The sequence below is a fragment of the Populus euphratica genome, unplaced genomic scaffold (genome assembly GCF_000495115.2).
Source record: "Populus euphratica unplaced genomic scaffold, PopEup_1.0 scaffold254.1, whole genome shotgun sequence".
In the NCBI taxonomy this organism is placed as follows: domain Eukaryota; kingdom Viridiplantae; phylum Streptophyta; class Magnoliopsida; order Malpighiales; family Salicaceae; genus Populus; species Populus euphratica.
In genome coordinates, this window is record NW_011500137.1 from 20,123 (window position 1) to 34,806 (window position 14,684).

The 14,684-nt window shown below is 34.4% G+C and overlaps 2 protein-coding genes across 6 annotated transcripts; one reads left to right on the forward strand and one right to left on the reverse strand.

Moving 5' to 3' along the window:
* Nucleotides 1-128: 128 nt before the first annotated feature.
* On the forward strand, nt 129-2,320 carry LOC105110529 (chaperone protein dnaJ 49-like). 3 transcript variants are annotated; one of them, XM_011005597.1, is made up of 3 exons: nt 129-524; nt 590-1,416; nt 2,012-2,320. In XM_011005597.1, the coding sequence occupies exons 1-2, from the start codon at nt 279-281 to the stop codon at nt 1,400-1,402; spliced, it is 1,059 nt and encodes a 352-aa protein (XP_011003899.1). In that variant the 5' UTR covers nt 129-278; the 3' UTR covers nt 1,403-1,416; nt 2,012-2,320. The 3 variants fall into 3 exon arrangements, with proteins under 3 accessions (XP_011003899.1, XP_011003900.1, XP_011003901.1); XM_011005598.1 differs by having other exon boundaries at nt 593-1,416; XM_011005599.1 differs by lacking the exon at nt 2,012-2,320 and having other exon boundaries at nt 279-458; nt 521-1,741.
* A 6,172-nt stretch (nt 2,321-8,492) lies between these two features.
* On the reverse strand, nt 8,493-14,471 carry LOC105110530 (uncharacterized). 3 transcript variants are annotated; one of them, XM_011005601.1, is made up of 8 exons: nt 14,254-14,471; nt 14,113-14,174; nt 13,942-14,025; nt 13,588-13,642; nt 12,715-12,850; nt 8,967-9,017; nt 8,804-8,881; nt 8,493-8,712 (listed from the first exon to the last, which is right to left on the reverse strand). In XM_011005601.1, the coding sequence occupies exons 1-8, from the start codon at nt 14,357-14,359 to the stop codon at nt 8,694-8,696; spliced, it is 591 nt and encodes a 196-aa protein (XP_011003903.1). In that variant the 5' UTR covers nt 14,360-14,471; the 3' UTR covers nt 8,493-8,693. The 3 variants fall into 3 exon arrangements, with proteins under 3 accessions (XP_011003903.1, XP_011003902.1, XP_011003904.1); XM_011005600.1 differs by having other exon boundaries at nt 8,493-8,881; nt 14,254-14,468; XM_011005602.1 differs by lacking the exons at nt 8,493-8,712; nt 8,804-8,881; nt 8,967-9,017 and adding an exon at nt 9,173-9,236 and having other exon boundaries at nt 14,254-14,470.
* Nucleotides 14,472-14,684: the final 213 nt, after the last annotated feature.

Here is a 14,684-nt window from a genome sequence, read left to right on the forward strand (position 1 = left end):
TAATTTATTATTATTATTATTATTTTTCATTTTTTTTTTTGGGGGGTGGGGGTGCGGGGCCGCATTTATTTTTCCTGAAGTAATTTACATAAATGACGTTTATATAAATAAAGGCAGAGAATTCGACGGTTTTCGGTTTCTCTCACCGTGTTTTGTTCTCTCACAAATTCCCAAATTTGAAACCCTAATTTATCGACTTCAGATCCGCTTGCAAATTGAATTTTCGTCTTTTGATTTGTATTAGGTGATTAGTTATTCTTACTAAGAACCATCAGAAAATGGATGGCAACAAAGACGATGCGTTGAAATGCTTGGAAATCGGCAAAGAAGCCCTCGAATCCGGTGATCGAAGCCGTGCTTTAAAATTCATCACCAAAGCTCGCCGCCTGGATCCTACTCTCTCCGTCGACGATCTCTTATCTGCGGCGGAAAAGGATGAGCCAAATAAAACGGCGGCTGCAGACATTAATAATGGGTCCACAACAGCCACGGCCTCAAACGAAGCCAAAGTTCGCCAAAGGGGGGGTCCACAACAGCCACGGCCTCAAACGAATCCAAAGTTCGCCAAAGGGGGTCGTCGTCATCATCATCATCATCATCATCATCATATACAGAGGAGCAAATTTCGATTGTGAGAGAAATCAGGAAGAAGAAGAATTACTATGAGATTTTGGGATTGGAAAAGTCTTGCTCTGTAGAAGATGTTCGAAAAGCATATCGAAAACTATCACTGAAAGTCCATCCTGATAAGAACAAGTCTCCTGGAGCTGAGGATGCATTTAAAGCTGTTTCGAAAGCGTTCCAGTGCCTTAGCAATGAAGAGAGCAGGAGCAAGTATGATGTTACCGGAACTGAAGAGCCTCTCTACGAGAGACGCTCTTCCAGTCGTAATCGTCATGGATATTATAATTATAACGATGATTTGGATCCTGACGAGATATTCAGGCAATTCTTCTTTGGAGCTGGGATGAGGCCTGCCACCACCCAGTTTCGGAGTTTTAATTTTGGAGCAGGAATGGGTGGCCCTAGAACGGATCATAATGGATCTGGCTTTAACTTCCGTGCATTGATTCAATTGCTCCCGGTTCTTCTTATTTTCCTTTTCAACTTTCTACCGTCATCTGAGCCTATTTATGCCCTTTCCAGGTCCTATCCTTATGAGTACAGGTTTACTACGCAGAGAGGGGTTAATTTTTATGTGAAGAGCACTAAGTTTGAGAAGGATTATCTACCGGGTACCCATGAGAGGGAGGCGCTGGAAGCCAAGGTGGAGAAGGACTACGTCTCTGTCCTTGTGCAGAATTGTAGGTTTGAGTTGCAGAGGAAGCAGTGGGGTTTTGTAAGGGAGACTCCTCATTGTGAAATGTTGCAGCAGTTTCAAGATGGGGAATCGGTGGCTTGATGGAAACTTTTAAGGTTTAATTTCATCTACTTGTAGTTTTGGTCTTAAATACTTGGTACTTTTGCTACTTAAGGATTGCTTCTGATGATGTAATATTTGGTAGATTATGGCCTCATAAGCATGCAAATTCGCAAGCAACACTTCTTTTATATTTATTTTCGACATGTTTCTTCTTTGGGAAATAGCAGTTTATAATGGGGAATGTAATCCTAATTGAATAGGAGTTGTTTGTGTATTGATGCTTGACTTCATTACTTAAAGCAGCTTTATCGGGCCTGGCTGAATTGACTTATTCCATAGAGGCAACAAACTTTTTTTACCATTACATGTGTTTTTTTCCTTGTTTTCTTGAGTACAGTCCGCCTTGTTATTTTAGGATTGATTTGTTGTGATTGTTCATTATCTCACCTCGCTGCCAATAAAGACACCTTAAAAACCTGTACTACAGAATTAATTGATTTGTTGCTGCTACCTGGCTTTACATGTGCAAAAAAAGCAATTTTTTATTCATTGGTTGTCTTTTTTTCATAAAATATTGTTTCCTTTGGCCATTTACTAGTAATGTGTGGGAACTCTTGGTTTAGAGGTTTTATTCCTTTTCTTTTGCAGAATTCTTTGTTTTCAGTACCTGGTCAACCTAAATTTGAAGAAATATGCTGAGAGTTTGGAATTTGCAGAAGAAATGAAGAATAATACTTGGGTGTTGTCAGATTAAATTTTCTCAATCTGGATCTTGTCTATAACCTTTCAAGCCTTTAGGTCACGTATTTGATTTTCATTTTTTCTGCCTTGTGTATGTGCTATTGATTTTCCTTAGAAAAAGTGTTTAACTCTATCTTTGAATGCTTTCTGCAATGTACATGCATCGAGCCATATTTATTCCATCTATACCTAGACTACATGTTATGATTTATCTTATATGATCTATGATATCCTTTGATGTTTCCCGTGATTTGAGATATTTTCTCATGCACTTGATGGAGATGAAGTTATTAATGTTTTTACATTGATATGGATGTGAGCTTCTCCAGTTGAGTTGTCAGTAGTGAGAGAATTTGCTGCATATCATTGCTTTGAGTGAAGGCATTTTCTTTGACTAGAGATGCATGGTTTATTTACAATGGCTCATTTTTCGTTAGGTTCATTGTTTAGGCTTTGATAGAAACTTCACATAATTATATCACATGCATGTTTTTTTGGCAAGAAGTTCAGTAATGTATCTTATATTGGGAGAAATGTTTGCTCAATTGTGGTATTTGTTTCATATGTTTTTTACATGAATCGTTGGGCTTTCTTTTGTACATTAATCCTTCACATGTTTTAAGAACTAGGAAATTTGTATTTTGCTACTGATTTTTATTGTAATTGAATTTCAATTGATGTCCAAAGGCGGTTTGAGTGAATCTGCTAGTTTTTGCTAGCTTTGGGAACTCCTGCATGTTGGATGGAAGGTTAATTTGTGGTACAAAGCGGCCTTTTCTATTTTATTTTTGGTTCAATCGTTAGCATTCTACCAATTGAGTTTCTGAATCCCTCTCTGCACTTTGAATAGAGTTCTCGATATTTTTCATGGTACAAACATAGCAATTAGCATGATTATAAATCAGGTGTCTTATCATTGATCAAAGGTAGTCATTTTACGTCTTGACCTATTGAGATATTTGAATTTTGTTCTTTCTTCTTGTTGAACGATAAAATGCTGAAGCAAAATCTGAACTATGTCAATGGTGCTCTGTTGAACTTCCAAATATTTTGAGACCGCCGCGTGAAATGGCTAGCAGAATCTTTTGCCTATGCGACTTGTGAATTAAACCTTCTTGCTTTGAGCTCCTTATGGTTTCGTCACTGGTATTTTTATAAGCATTGCTTGAGGACAAGATATACCGCGTGGAATTTCTATTTATAAGTAGTCCCCTAACTAATTGGGTTTGATACGTCTTCTTCACATTTCAAACAAAATTTCCCATCAAGCCCTGGAGGCTAAATGGATGATCCTCCATGAAATCAGGTGAGCATGACGCTATCCAGAAGTATTTGCTCTACTGTTAAAGCTGCTCGTATTTGGTTAGTTTCAAGTTTTGTGCAGGAGAGGCTTGCGTTTTCCTAGATAGCAGTCTTCTAGTGCCAGTTTTGGATGAGTGCATATATTGTTTTTCCACGCCAAGAACATTACAAAATATACTAAAAAAGAGCTAGTTAAATTATTTTAGTTTTAATTGCAGCCTTTAATGCTCAAATTGGTAGTTAGTTTTTAAAAACTTGTTAAAAAGATAAACAATTCAACAAAGGAGTAAACTATGAGGTAAAACTTTAATTAAATTGAAAGAATCATAAATTTAGATGTATACCTTCGCGATAGTGGATTAACCATTATATTTTCCATACCTTATATTTTATAATATATGGAAATGTTTTTATGAATTTAACCAACTTGACATATTTACAGTAATATTTCTAAGTCTTGAACTTATCAAAGTGTAAATCTCCTTATTATAAGTATGATAATTTAATACCCCCACCATTGAGTTTTTCGCTAAAATAAATTATGAGTTATTTTTTCTATATTAAAACAACTCAAATACTTGTTCATAAGGCATTATATTCAATATCAAAAGTTTTTGTAAAATTAGGTAATTATATCAATAAAGCAAAATCAATTTTTTCTTTAACAAGCTAAATGCATGCTCTTGTTCTTTACCCCATTTAAATCCTATTGAATTTTTAACAATTTCAATTAAAAGTGTAGTTAAAGTGCTGAAATATTTAATAAATCTCCTATAAAAATTAACCAAATCATGAAAACTTCTTTCCTCTATAATTAACTTAGGTATAAGTCATTTTTAGATAGCAATTATTTTTTCCTCATCCATTTCAATACTTTTACATTAATAACATGACTAACAAGGATAATTTTCTCTATACAGATGTTACACCATTTCAAATTAGCATATGAACATTCTTCTCTTAAAATATTTATCATATTTTTTAAATATTCAACATGCTCATCTAAACTTTTGCTATAAATTAGAATATCATCAAAATAAACTACAACAAATTTACCTATAAAATTGCATAAAATATGACTCATTAATATCATGAAAGTAAGAGGTACACTAATAAATCTAAAATGCATAACTAACTACATATACAAATTATATTTAATTTTAAAGGAAATTTTCCATTCATCTTCATCTTTCATTCTAATTTGATGATATCTATTTTTTAAATTAATTTTAGAAAACACATAGGATTCATATAATTTATCTAACATATAATCAAGTTTAGAAAACACATTGATTATACGACAATCAACACACATTCTCCAAGTCTCATTATTTTTTGGTACCAATAACATTGTAAATATACATTTTCTACAACTTTTATATACCCTTTTAACATTAGCATCTCTACTTTTCTTTGAAGTTCTTTTGTCTCATCAAGATTACTTTTATAGGTTGGTCGATTAAGTATTATCGCTTTAGACATATGATCAATTTGATATTCAGTTCCTCTAATAGGGGACAATTCACTAAGAATCTCATCAGGAAAAATATATTTATAATCCTGCAATAAAAAAAATACTAATACTAGAAATACAAGGATCAAGTTCATTAGTATTAAAATATGTCTCATTATACATAAATAAAATCATATACATGACATAAAAATAAGCATTCTTAATCTTTTTTTTTTTTTTGCATAAAAACTAATATGTTTCTTTGTTTTTTCCACTCTTTTATTTTCTCACCTTTTATTTCTTCTATCATCCTTTTATTTTTCTTTTCTTAGTCGAAACCCAATTTTTCTCTACACTGGCTAAATCTTTTCTCTCAGTGCTTCTATTATTTTCCCTTTTCTTTACATCTTTACATGGTTGTTTTGAGCTTTTAGCTTCACCTTCCTTTTTCAGTTTTAATTGATCTTTATAAACATATTTAGGTGATAATGATACAAGTGTGAAAATCTTTCCATTCTTTTCAAGAGAATATTTATTCTTAAACTCATTATGATTGACCTTTTTATCAAATTATCAAGGACCCTCTCAATAACATTCCACCTGTAATTATGATTGACCTTTTTATCAAATTATGAAGGACCCTCTCAATAATAAATGAGTAGCATGTATAGGAATCACATCACACAAAACCTTATTTTTTTGCTGACTTCCCGACCAAAAAAGATATCAAAACTTGTTTAGTAACTCTTACTTCACTATATTCATTTAACTATTGAAGTCTATAATATCTTCCATGTTTAATAGTATTTGGAATTAATTTTTTAATAAGTGTAGTACTAGCAATATTAACATAACTTATATTATCAATAATTATACTACATATTTTGTTACTTATATGACATCTAGTATATAAGATGTTCTTCTTTTGATACTATACATGATCTTCCTTATCTAAACTTTAAATGATTTCTTAGTCACATAAACCTTTTAATCAACTAGATACTCAACATCACTACAATCCTCAAGTGATGGCATCTCACCCTCCTCTGATATGTCACTTTTAGATTTAATCTCCACATGTTCTCTCATAATAATAACCATTTTCTTTTGAACATTGTAAAGCTATATGTCTATTACCTAAACACCTAAAACACTTAATGTCTTGGTTATGATTAGTTTAAATTTTGATTTTACCTTGGATTGTAGTGGTTGAATCCTTCCTTTTAGCTTTAGATGGTTTGGCTTTGTTCCTCTCTATATTCAACTTTGATGGGGTAGCCCCCTCTCACCAACAAATCAGCTTTTATGTTGGAAAAAAAAAACCCTAATTACCTCATTGACGTGCATTGCCTTTGCTTTTCAATTGTCTCTCCACCTTAATAGTTTCAATTGTCTCTCCACCTTAATAGCCATGTGAACCACATATTCTAACTCAATATAATGTTTTAATTCAACCATATTACCTATTTCTCCATTCATATCATTTAAAAACCTTGTTAATGTAGCCTCTCTATCCTTCACAATATTAACTCTAATCATGACAATCTTCATCTCCTTATGGTAATCCTCTACACTCTTAAACCCTTAAGCCAAATTCTACAAACCCTGAAATAATTCTCTATAATAATTTCTAAGAACAAACATCTTTCTCATATTTGATTTCATCTTATCCTAAGTCTCTACGAATCTCTCTCTATTCCTTTTCCAACCTAAAACAATTTAATCCTACCAAATAATAGCTAGTCAGTAAACTCAATGACAACAAGTTTTACCTTCTTTTACTTAAAGTAATAGTGACAACCAAAGATAAACTCTACTTTCTTCATCTATTCCAAATATGCTTCAAAGTCAGTGTTTGTGGTTTGATTTTTATTTTTTTTTATTGAAATCGATTTTCCCAATAGCATCTTTGTTAAAGTTACTATTTAGTGTTTTTGTTAAAACTATATTAATTCTCAAAAACTTTTTTAGCTTATGCTATTTTGCCAAAACTTTTAGTCAAGTGTGTTAGAAAGTAAAAAGTATTTATATTTTCTTTTAGTTTTCCACTATTAATTGATTGGATGGTATTTTCAATAACCGGCAACCTCCCTCCCCTTTGAGTAAATTGTTACAGGAAACCATTTAGTAGGTGGCCTAGTAGTAAGAGTTTGAGACCAAATGATTTGCTTTTCCTGTTATCTCAAGTTTAAGCCCTGTAGTTGCTAATATGATGACCGCTAGAGGCTTACTTAGTCGTTAACTTCAGGACCTGTAAGAATTAATCGAGATACATGCAAGCTGACCTGGACATTCTACATGAACAACAAACAAAAAAAATTGTTATAGTATAGTTTATTTTGTGGCATCTCAATAAATTTACTATTTCAAGCCTGTGCAATGGTTTCTTAAATGGACACTCAACATGTTCAAAGCACTTTTTAAAATCAATCCCCCCCCCCTTTTTGTCTTACTAACACTCCTAGTTTTTTTTTTTTTCATTTGTTCTTCAATTATGCTATGGGAGCCTTTGCTTTGAGAAAATTTGTTTGCTAATTCATTGGATGTGCATTATTTTGAAGGTTATTGAAGAGGAGGATTGATTCCTTTACTAGTGCCTTGAGAAACACCATTTGTAGGCAAAGGTTTAATGGGAGTTTCGCCGCGTGCTGAGTGTTTTCGGACAGATAGCTTTTATTCAAGATAATTCGTATTGCAGTTATTTACACATTTGGATTGCTAGACAGTTGCTCGTCATTCGGTTCTGGTCAATTCACCTTTTATTCAAAAGTCTGCTTTCTGGTGAAAGTGGGCTCTTGCAGAGTGATTTAGATGAATTTAGTGAACCGCATCGAATATGGCCACAAGCAATTAAGATAATAAATTTTGAGTACTAAAAGAAGGATAAAAGAAACAGCACTCTCTTTTAGGATGCCAATTGGATAAGTAGATTGCTAACTCTCAATCCTAGCAAGCGAGTGAACGGAGCCCACAAGCAAGCGAGGCATATTAGAAAGTTTATGTGCACTGAGTCTTGGCGAAGCTTCTTGGTGCCAGGATCCCGGCATCCAGGACATACCAGGCCATAGAGGTTCTTGTCTGGGAGCTTGCCATCCAACAGGGGGAATGTATTGTAGAATTTGCCCCGATAATCCTAGCACCATCTACTACCAATACTCTTAGCATGGAATCCATTGCTACCATACGTATTTCAAGTCTTGGAATTATTTTTATCCTTATGGATGTGCACCGTCACTGCTCCCGTGTGGCTGCAAGGCATATGGCAAGTCATCAGAGCACCACTACTTCAACAACGCATCAGATGTTCCGTTCTTAAGCAGTGGGAGATTCATCAGCTATGAATTACACGATAAAGGGTAGACTTCTCTTATCCCGCCTCATCTCCGTGTCTCCATATATCCTGAGGGATTAGAGTCTTAGCAAGTTTTATCGCAGTGGATTGCACCTAGGTGATCTTATATCCCACAGCTACTACATGAAAATATCATCATGAATCCTGATCCACTGTTGGATGTTACAGTGGACTGCTACACTTGGACAATCCGTTCATGATAAAATGCAGAGAATCCAAGCACAAATAGTTATTGAGATTATTAACCACTCACTCACATGAGGTCAAGAGTTGCTCGATCATTTGCTAAATGGTATAAAAATGTCAGCATTGGTATTTGGTCAGATTATATATGCCAACTTTGTACTTCACTTGAAAAATCTTGCAGGGATTCACTTGTACTAGAAAACAAAAGGCATAGATTTACCGGAAATTTTTTACCGAGGTACAAGAATAGATAGAATAACATTGCTTCTGTTCCAAATTAGCAATCCTAGTTTCCATTAATCAACCTGCTTATGCCTGAAAGCCACACTATTAGTTCATTCCTGTAACGCAGAGAACATGAAAAGGTAGGTTTACAGACAAAGTTTAGTTGGCTTTGTAAGCGTACATGTAGCTTCTCAGTTTTCTCACTTCTTCAGATGACTCGGTCAGTAGATGGTCAACATACAGACATATGCCAGCTCCACTGCAATTTCAAAATGAGTGGATTTCTAAGTGAACTACTAATGACATGTTACAGATAAAATAAGCAAAGAACAGTTACTACACACCTGAGAGGCCCAAAGGGCAGCCAGATGACATCCCATCGGAATCTTGGCATTCTATCGCACAAATAAGTATCATCATCATCATCATCATTAAGACAAATAAGTATCATCATCATCATCATCATCAATAAAAAACAAATTCTAGACATATAGCACATAAGAACATATTACTAGGAATACATATTTCACCCTCATAAAAGAACTAGTGCAATCTATAAGCAAACCTAATAGTTGGCGTTGACATCCATTTCAGTTTTTATTATTGTCCAGTTTCTGATAAATAAAGAAATTCCAAACAAACCAAATAAAAGGCCAGAGATGGAAACAATAGAAAAGAAGGCATTTCATCAGCAAAAAGATAGTTCTCTTCATTTCCCCGCCACCAAGTCACAAAAAAGCTAGTATCTCAAACATGCTGTTAGCAACTCCTAAAGTCTGGAAGGGCTTGGCACCCTCAAAGACTGGAGTATTCCTTTTGTTAGTCTTGCAAAAGATTTTCTAAGTCAATGTGGAATCATTGATGAGTCTCAAAACACATCCTTTTCATCAGCTGGCCTTGGAAACTATCATTCATCTACTCTTGACCTGCTAGCAAGTTCGGCACTTTTGGATGAGACTAGTCCAATGATGGTGAATAAAATGGGTATGTCACTCTTCCATATCGTGCCTCTTTGAAGAATGGGAATACTTGGCTTGTGGGAATATGCAAAAGAGATTTTGGTGTATGGTGACATATGCTGTACTATGGTGTGTGTGTGGCTCAAACAAAATATAGTTTTTAATAATTGTGACAATGCCAACGATCTACTCAGAAGCTCTGATGGGATTAAAAAAAGTGGTCCTTGCCTAGACCAGTTGTTGCTGCCATACAGTGGGTACCTCCCTCAGATCTGAGGATCAAATGGAATGTTGATGGTTCCTCTCTATGAAAGCCAGGGGAGGCAAGTATTGTTGGAGTTTCGAGAAACTCAAATAGAGACTTTCTATGTATTTTCTCATATCATATTTGGTCTCGAGGTGTCAAATATGGTCAAGATTAATGCCATTGCTAAGGCTTTGGAGATCCTAGTCTCCAAAGGGGTGTTAATGATTCAGCCATGTGTTGAATCAGACTCCAATAAGAGCTTGGGTTGCGGAAACAGCAGAAGTTCCTTGGAGGATGACAATGGTTGCTAATAAGACACGTGCTTTCTAAGTTCTTTAGTTGGGTGGCCTTTAGACATACTCCTTGAGCTGCATATTCTATTGCAGATGGTTAGGCAAAACAGGGCATTAGGAAAGCATTTGACTTCGTTGCATGGTTGTTGACACAATGTATAGTGTGGATAGGTTTCTCAATCCCTCAAGTTTTACAACCCTAAACTGTAAAGAAAAAAACTAGGGTTCTCAAGTCATAAGTTTATAACCTTAACTATAGACTTAACTATAGAAAAAAACTTAGAAAACTTTGATAGTTTCTAAAATGTCTTTATTCCATTAATTCTCTTCTTCTGAATAAATAGCTTATAAGGCTTACAAATAATTGGAATTTTGGAACAATCTAGCAAAAGTTTAGCTCGATCCAACAATCAAATTAAAGGTTATGCTCGTTTTCATTAGACTATGCATTAGACTCATTCAAAAATGCTCAAAACCAAGAAAATCTTCTCAATTAAGGAAGTAATATAATAAAAATAATTGTGCTAAGAATAATGAAGGCAATATTCCTTTGTCAATCCGCTCCACTTGAAAAAAATTAACTCTTGAGTTAATTGTTAGAAATTGAACTCTTCCATCTCAAATGAATAGATACTTCGAATATAGTATTATTACCGATTTATGCATGAGATAGCTTGCTCAATCATATTTCAGCAAAGATCTTTTAATGCAGAATTTTAGAATCTAGACCAAACTTCTTAAAAAAACAAAAAGTCAAGGTCATATGAAATCATCTTTTGAGATGAAGGCAACTTCAATTTACATGTCTAGTCATCCCTAACAGGAAAGTCTTCATCACCAGCTAAATTGGTAAATTTAGAAGATTGATCCAACATGGACATGTTTGGCTTGAACGACGCATACACTTTTAAGTCCTCTTTGATATCTCTTAGAGCCTCTTAGGCAATTCAAATAACTTGTTCTTGCTTTTCATGAGTTGATTTAATCTCAACACGTTCACTAACTTTAGATCTCAACTCTACTTCATGTTTTGGTATTTTAGCATGTTTAAAGACTTCATGTTATTCCTCTGAGTACACCTCAACCTTTGGAATTGTTGATTCTAGTTTGTTAACTCCTTTTAAAATTGTTGAAGGCTTCTACATAACTCGCCTTTTCAATTCAATGCTATATTCCTTGTCTCTATAGTGTAAACAACATTTGTGCTCTAGTCTTGTCTCGGATTGCTAGTCTCAACCCCTCAGGAATCTTGCAACCTACCGATTCCTATCTTTTGAAGGTCGTTATGTTCTGCCAACTTTTAAAACTTAGCATTATTATGTAAAAATCTTTTTTTCTTGAAAACAATCTTGATATCGCTGAAATAAATATTGTTCATAACTAGGACAAAGGAATCTATCATATAGCATATGCCTTGTATATATATAAAATGTAATAGGCTGTCTCTCCCCTCTTAATTGTTGTATATTTGTCTGACACTTCCACAAGGAAAAAGCTCTGCCTTTTAGATTATATGCAAATAGTTTCACCATCTTCTCTTCTATGATACTCATGTATTCCCTAACCCTATCACATTCAATGATGTAATCAAAGAATTCTTCTCTATCCAGATCTCCATTGAATGTATGGATTTACACTCTTATTTGAAACAAGTTAGCTTGTTGTCTCTAGAATTATTGAGGCCTGTCATAATCTGCCAAGTCTTATGAACCCTATTATGTTGTCTTCACCAATACTCTTTACATAGATAAGTGGTTGTCTAGGTTGATCTTCAAGAATAGGTCTGGGGTTATGCGTATCTCATGTTAAGTCTCCAAGCATGTTCATCTCCTCTTCACAATCATTATTTTCGCCTCCCATTAAGTAGTATATAATTAGGCCTCTAGAATTATCAAGTAAAATTTCAGCTTGATCTAATAATTAAATCAAAAGTAATGTATGTTTTTATTAGATTGTGAGTTAGACTTATTCGGAATTCATCAAAACTTAGAAAGTCTTAACAATTAAAGAAGTAACATAGTAAAAATAACTGCTAAGAATATCTCAAGTTAAGTCTCCTAGCATGTTCATCTCCCCTTCACGATCATTAGCAATCCCTTATTTTGGTAGATGTACAGGTGTTTTATGCAGTTGATTGTTCTTACTATCCTGTCGTGTGTTCTAAAGTGATGGGAGATTAGCATGTTACCATTTTCTTGAGTTTATCGAAACTATTAGTCGAATTCGAGGATAGAGACTTGGGGTAAGCATGACTTAGACAACTGGCACAGCCCTCACAGATGCTGCTATAATGAAGTGGACTCATGTAGAAGATATACATGTGGTAGTGCCACGCGTGAGTTGATAGGTTTTTCTTAGTGTAATCCCATTCTGTTTCTTTCCACTACTAGTCATTTTCCTCTGGCTTCAGCTTGTAATCAATACTACTGTCTATGTAGCTGAATGGGTGTAATTCTTTTCCTTATAATAAAATGTTATACCAAAAAGAATTGAAAAAAAGTCACAGAAAAGTTGCTTCACAATATTGTTAATCCTCGACATAAAATGTGGAGACAGTAACACACCAAATACATATTTGTAGAGCCCCACATACCTTAGCATGAAATATAGCCAGAAAACTGCCAGTAGAAGCCCAACAGAGCATGAATACCAAATCCATTGCCTATGATACTTGGAATTATGAAGAAGCCCTATGATGGCCAATAAACATGCTGAAATAGCTATCCAATCTGTTTAAGGGTTAAAATTAGCAAAATGATACATCTCAGGTAGCAGATTTTGGCACTTTAAATGGCAGATTATATAATTTTTTAATAATTCACGCCAGGTATCAGATATGTTGCTCATATTATGGAAAAGTACAAAAGAGCATAAATACGTTGGAAACACGTGGAGGGAAATTAGCCATCAATTTTAAAAATAATTAGGCTTTTTAAGACAGCATAATCAATGATGACTTATTCAACTTCTTATGCTGTAACACTGATCAAGCTTCTCCAACAACCAATCATAAGAAGTTTGATTAATTCTTGTCATAATTTCTGTTGGTTTGCCAAAGGAAACACATCCAAGTGCACAGAAACTACATGTTTGACCAAACAACTACTGGAACAACACAAGGACATGGTTTTCTAACTACATATCTGAAATACGATGTGTGAATTAAGAAGTGACTGTCATCATGTAGGTTTTAGCTCACAGGATGTTTTCACGAGCTAGAAAGGGATTCAGAATACCAATTACCAAAAGAGAAACCTTCTTGGAAAAAGAAGAAGAACAAGAGGTTAATCTGAATAAAAAAGCTAGAGCATCATGCTCATCAAATTCCCTTCCAAGAGAGTACATTATATGTGCAAGGAAAGAGATCAGCAATAGGAATCATAGTTGAATAAACATAGACAAGAATCAATTAGACTATTTTATCAGCCGATGAGCAGCAAAAATAAGTTAAAATGAAAAAATGAACCTGCAAATATCACCACTGACGAATCCATATCTTCCATGAAGTAAGCATGATATCTCTATTTATTGATCAAAAGACCACCATCAGAAAGTTAAGATTTACTCAAAATTGTTACAAAAACAAAATAACAACAGCAACAACAACACTCAATAGGATTTGATAATCGAGGGTTCTTTACTGCTCATGTAGACTACATACGAGAAGTTATTAGGCACGTCAGGAGTTGCACTCCGCCCTCTCTCACATTAAAATGAGTCCCACCATGAAAATTATTCACCTTTAAGTGAGAGAGAGCAATTCCGGTACACTGAATCATTCCTCAGATGCATACATACATAGATACATACATACACGTACCAGTTCCCATGGGAATAGTGCCTGCTGGTATATGGAGTATAAGAGAAACGCAGCGTGGCAGAACACAATTCCACCAACTACTCTCTACAAGAAAATACCAATTTAATTAATGTATTTATCAGTAAAGAAAAAAGAAGGTAATTTCTATGCAAAATTAAAGGAATAACCAACCCTCCACAAAACAGACTGCTCTGCTTCTTCTCTTTCCAGTGATAGAATCAACTCCTCTTGCTCTGTTTTTTTTTTAACAAAAAAAAGGTAATTAATCAGTAATCCCCGTTTTGTTGCAAAATTTTAAACAAACAGACAGACCTCGGGTGTTCATGGGACGAGAATCGTCCTCATCTCGAATTGGAAGAGTAAATTTATCAACCTCACAAGATTTTCTCCAATTTCTCGCCAGCTTCTTCATCATCATCGTCTTCTCCTTCACATCATTCTACTTTCCTTACTCATTTGCATTTCTTATTCATTCATTCGAGCCTGCCTTCCATTTTAACATCCTCATGCTCTACGCTGTCGTTTTGTCTTCAAACCATCGTATGCTATTTCGTGCTACTCACGTGGCTTTTCACCCTTAACTAGCAATTAAAATTAAAATTAATTGGAACAGTCAAATTATTATTTTTCCCTTCTCACAATGGCAACCAATGAGATTAATAATGGTGTGATGATCTTTTTCCATGTGATTCTTTAGTCATTACTATTGAGATAAATAGGTTTTTTTTATATACAATAACATA

Excerpts from the sequence above, each read along its gene's own strand:
- LOC105110529 (XM_011005599.1), top strand. The coding sequence starts at position 279 with ATGGATGGCAACAAAGACGATGCGTTGAAATGCTTGGAAATCGGCAAA. Across the intron at positions 459-520 it reads AGCCAAATAAAACGGCGGCT|GGGGGGTCCACAACAGCCAC; the intron begins GCAGACATTAAT and ends AGTTCGCCAAAG.
- LOC105110530 (XM_011005600.1), bottom strand. The coding sequence starts at position 14,359 with ATGATGATGAAGAAGCTGGCGAGAAATTGGAGAAAATCTTGTGAGGTT. Across the intron at positions 12,851-13,587 it reads GTCAGTGGTGATATTTGCAG|ATTGGATAGCTATTTCAGCA; the intron begins GTTCATTTTTTC and ends ACCCTTAAACAG. Across the intron at positions 8,882-8,966 it reads CTGCCCTTTGGGCCTCTCAG|TGGAGCTGGCATATGTCTGT; the intron begins GTGTGTAGTAAC and ends TTGAAATTGCAG.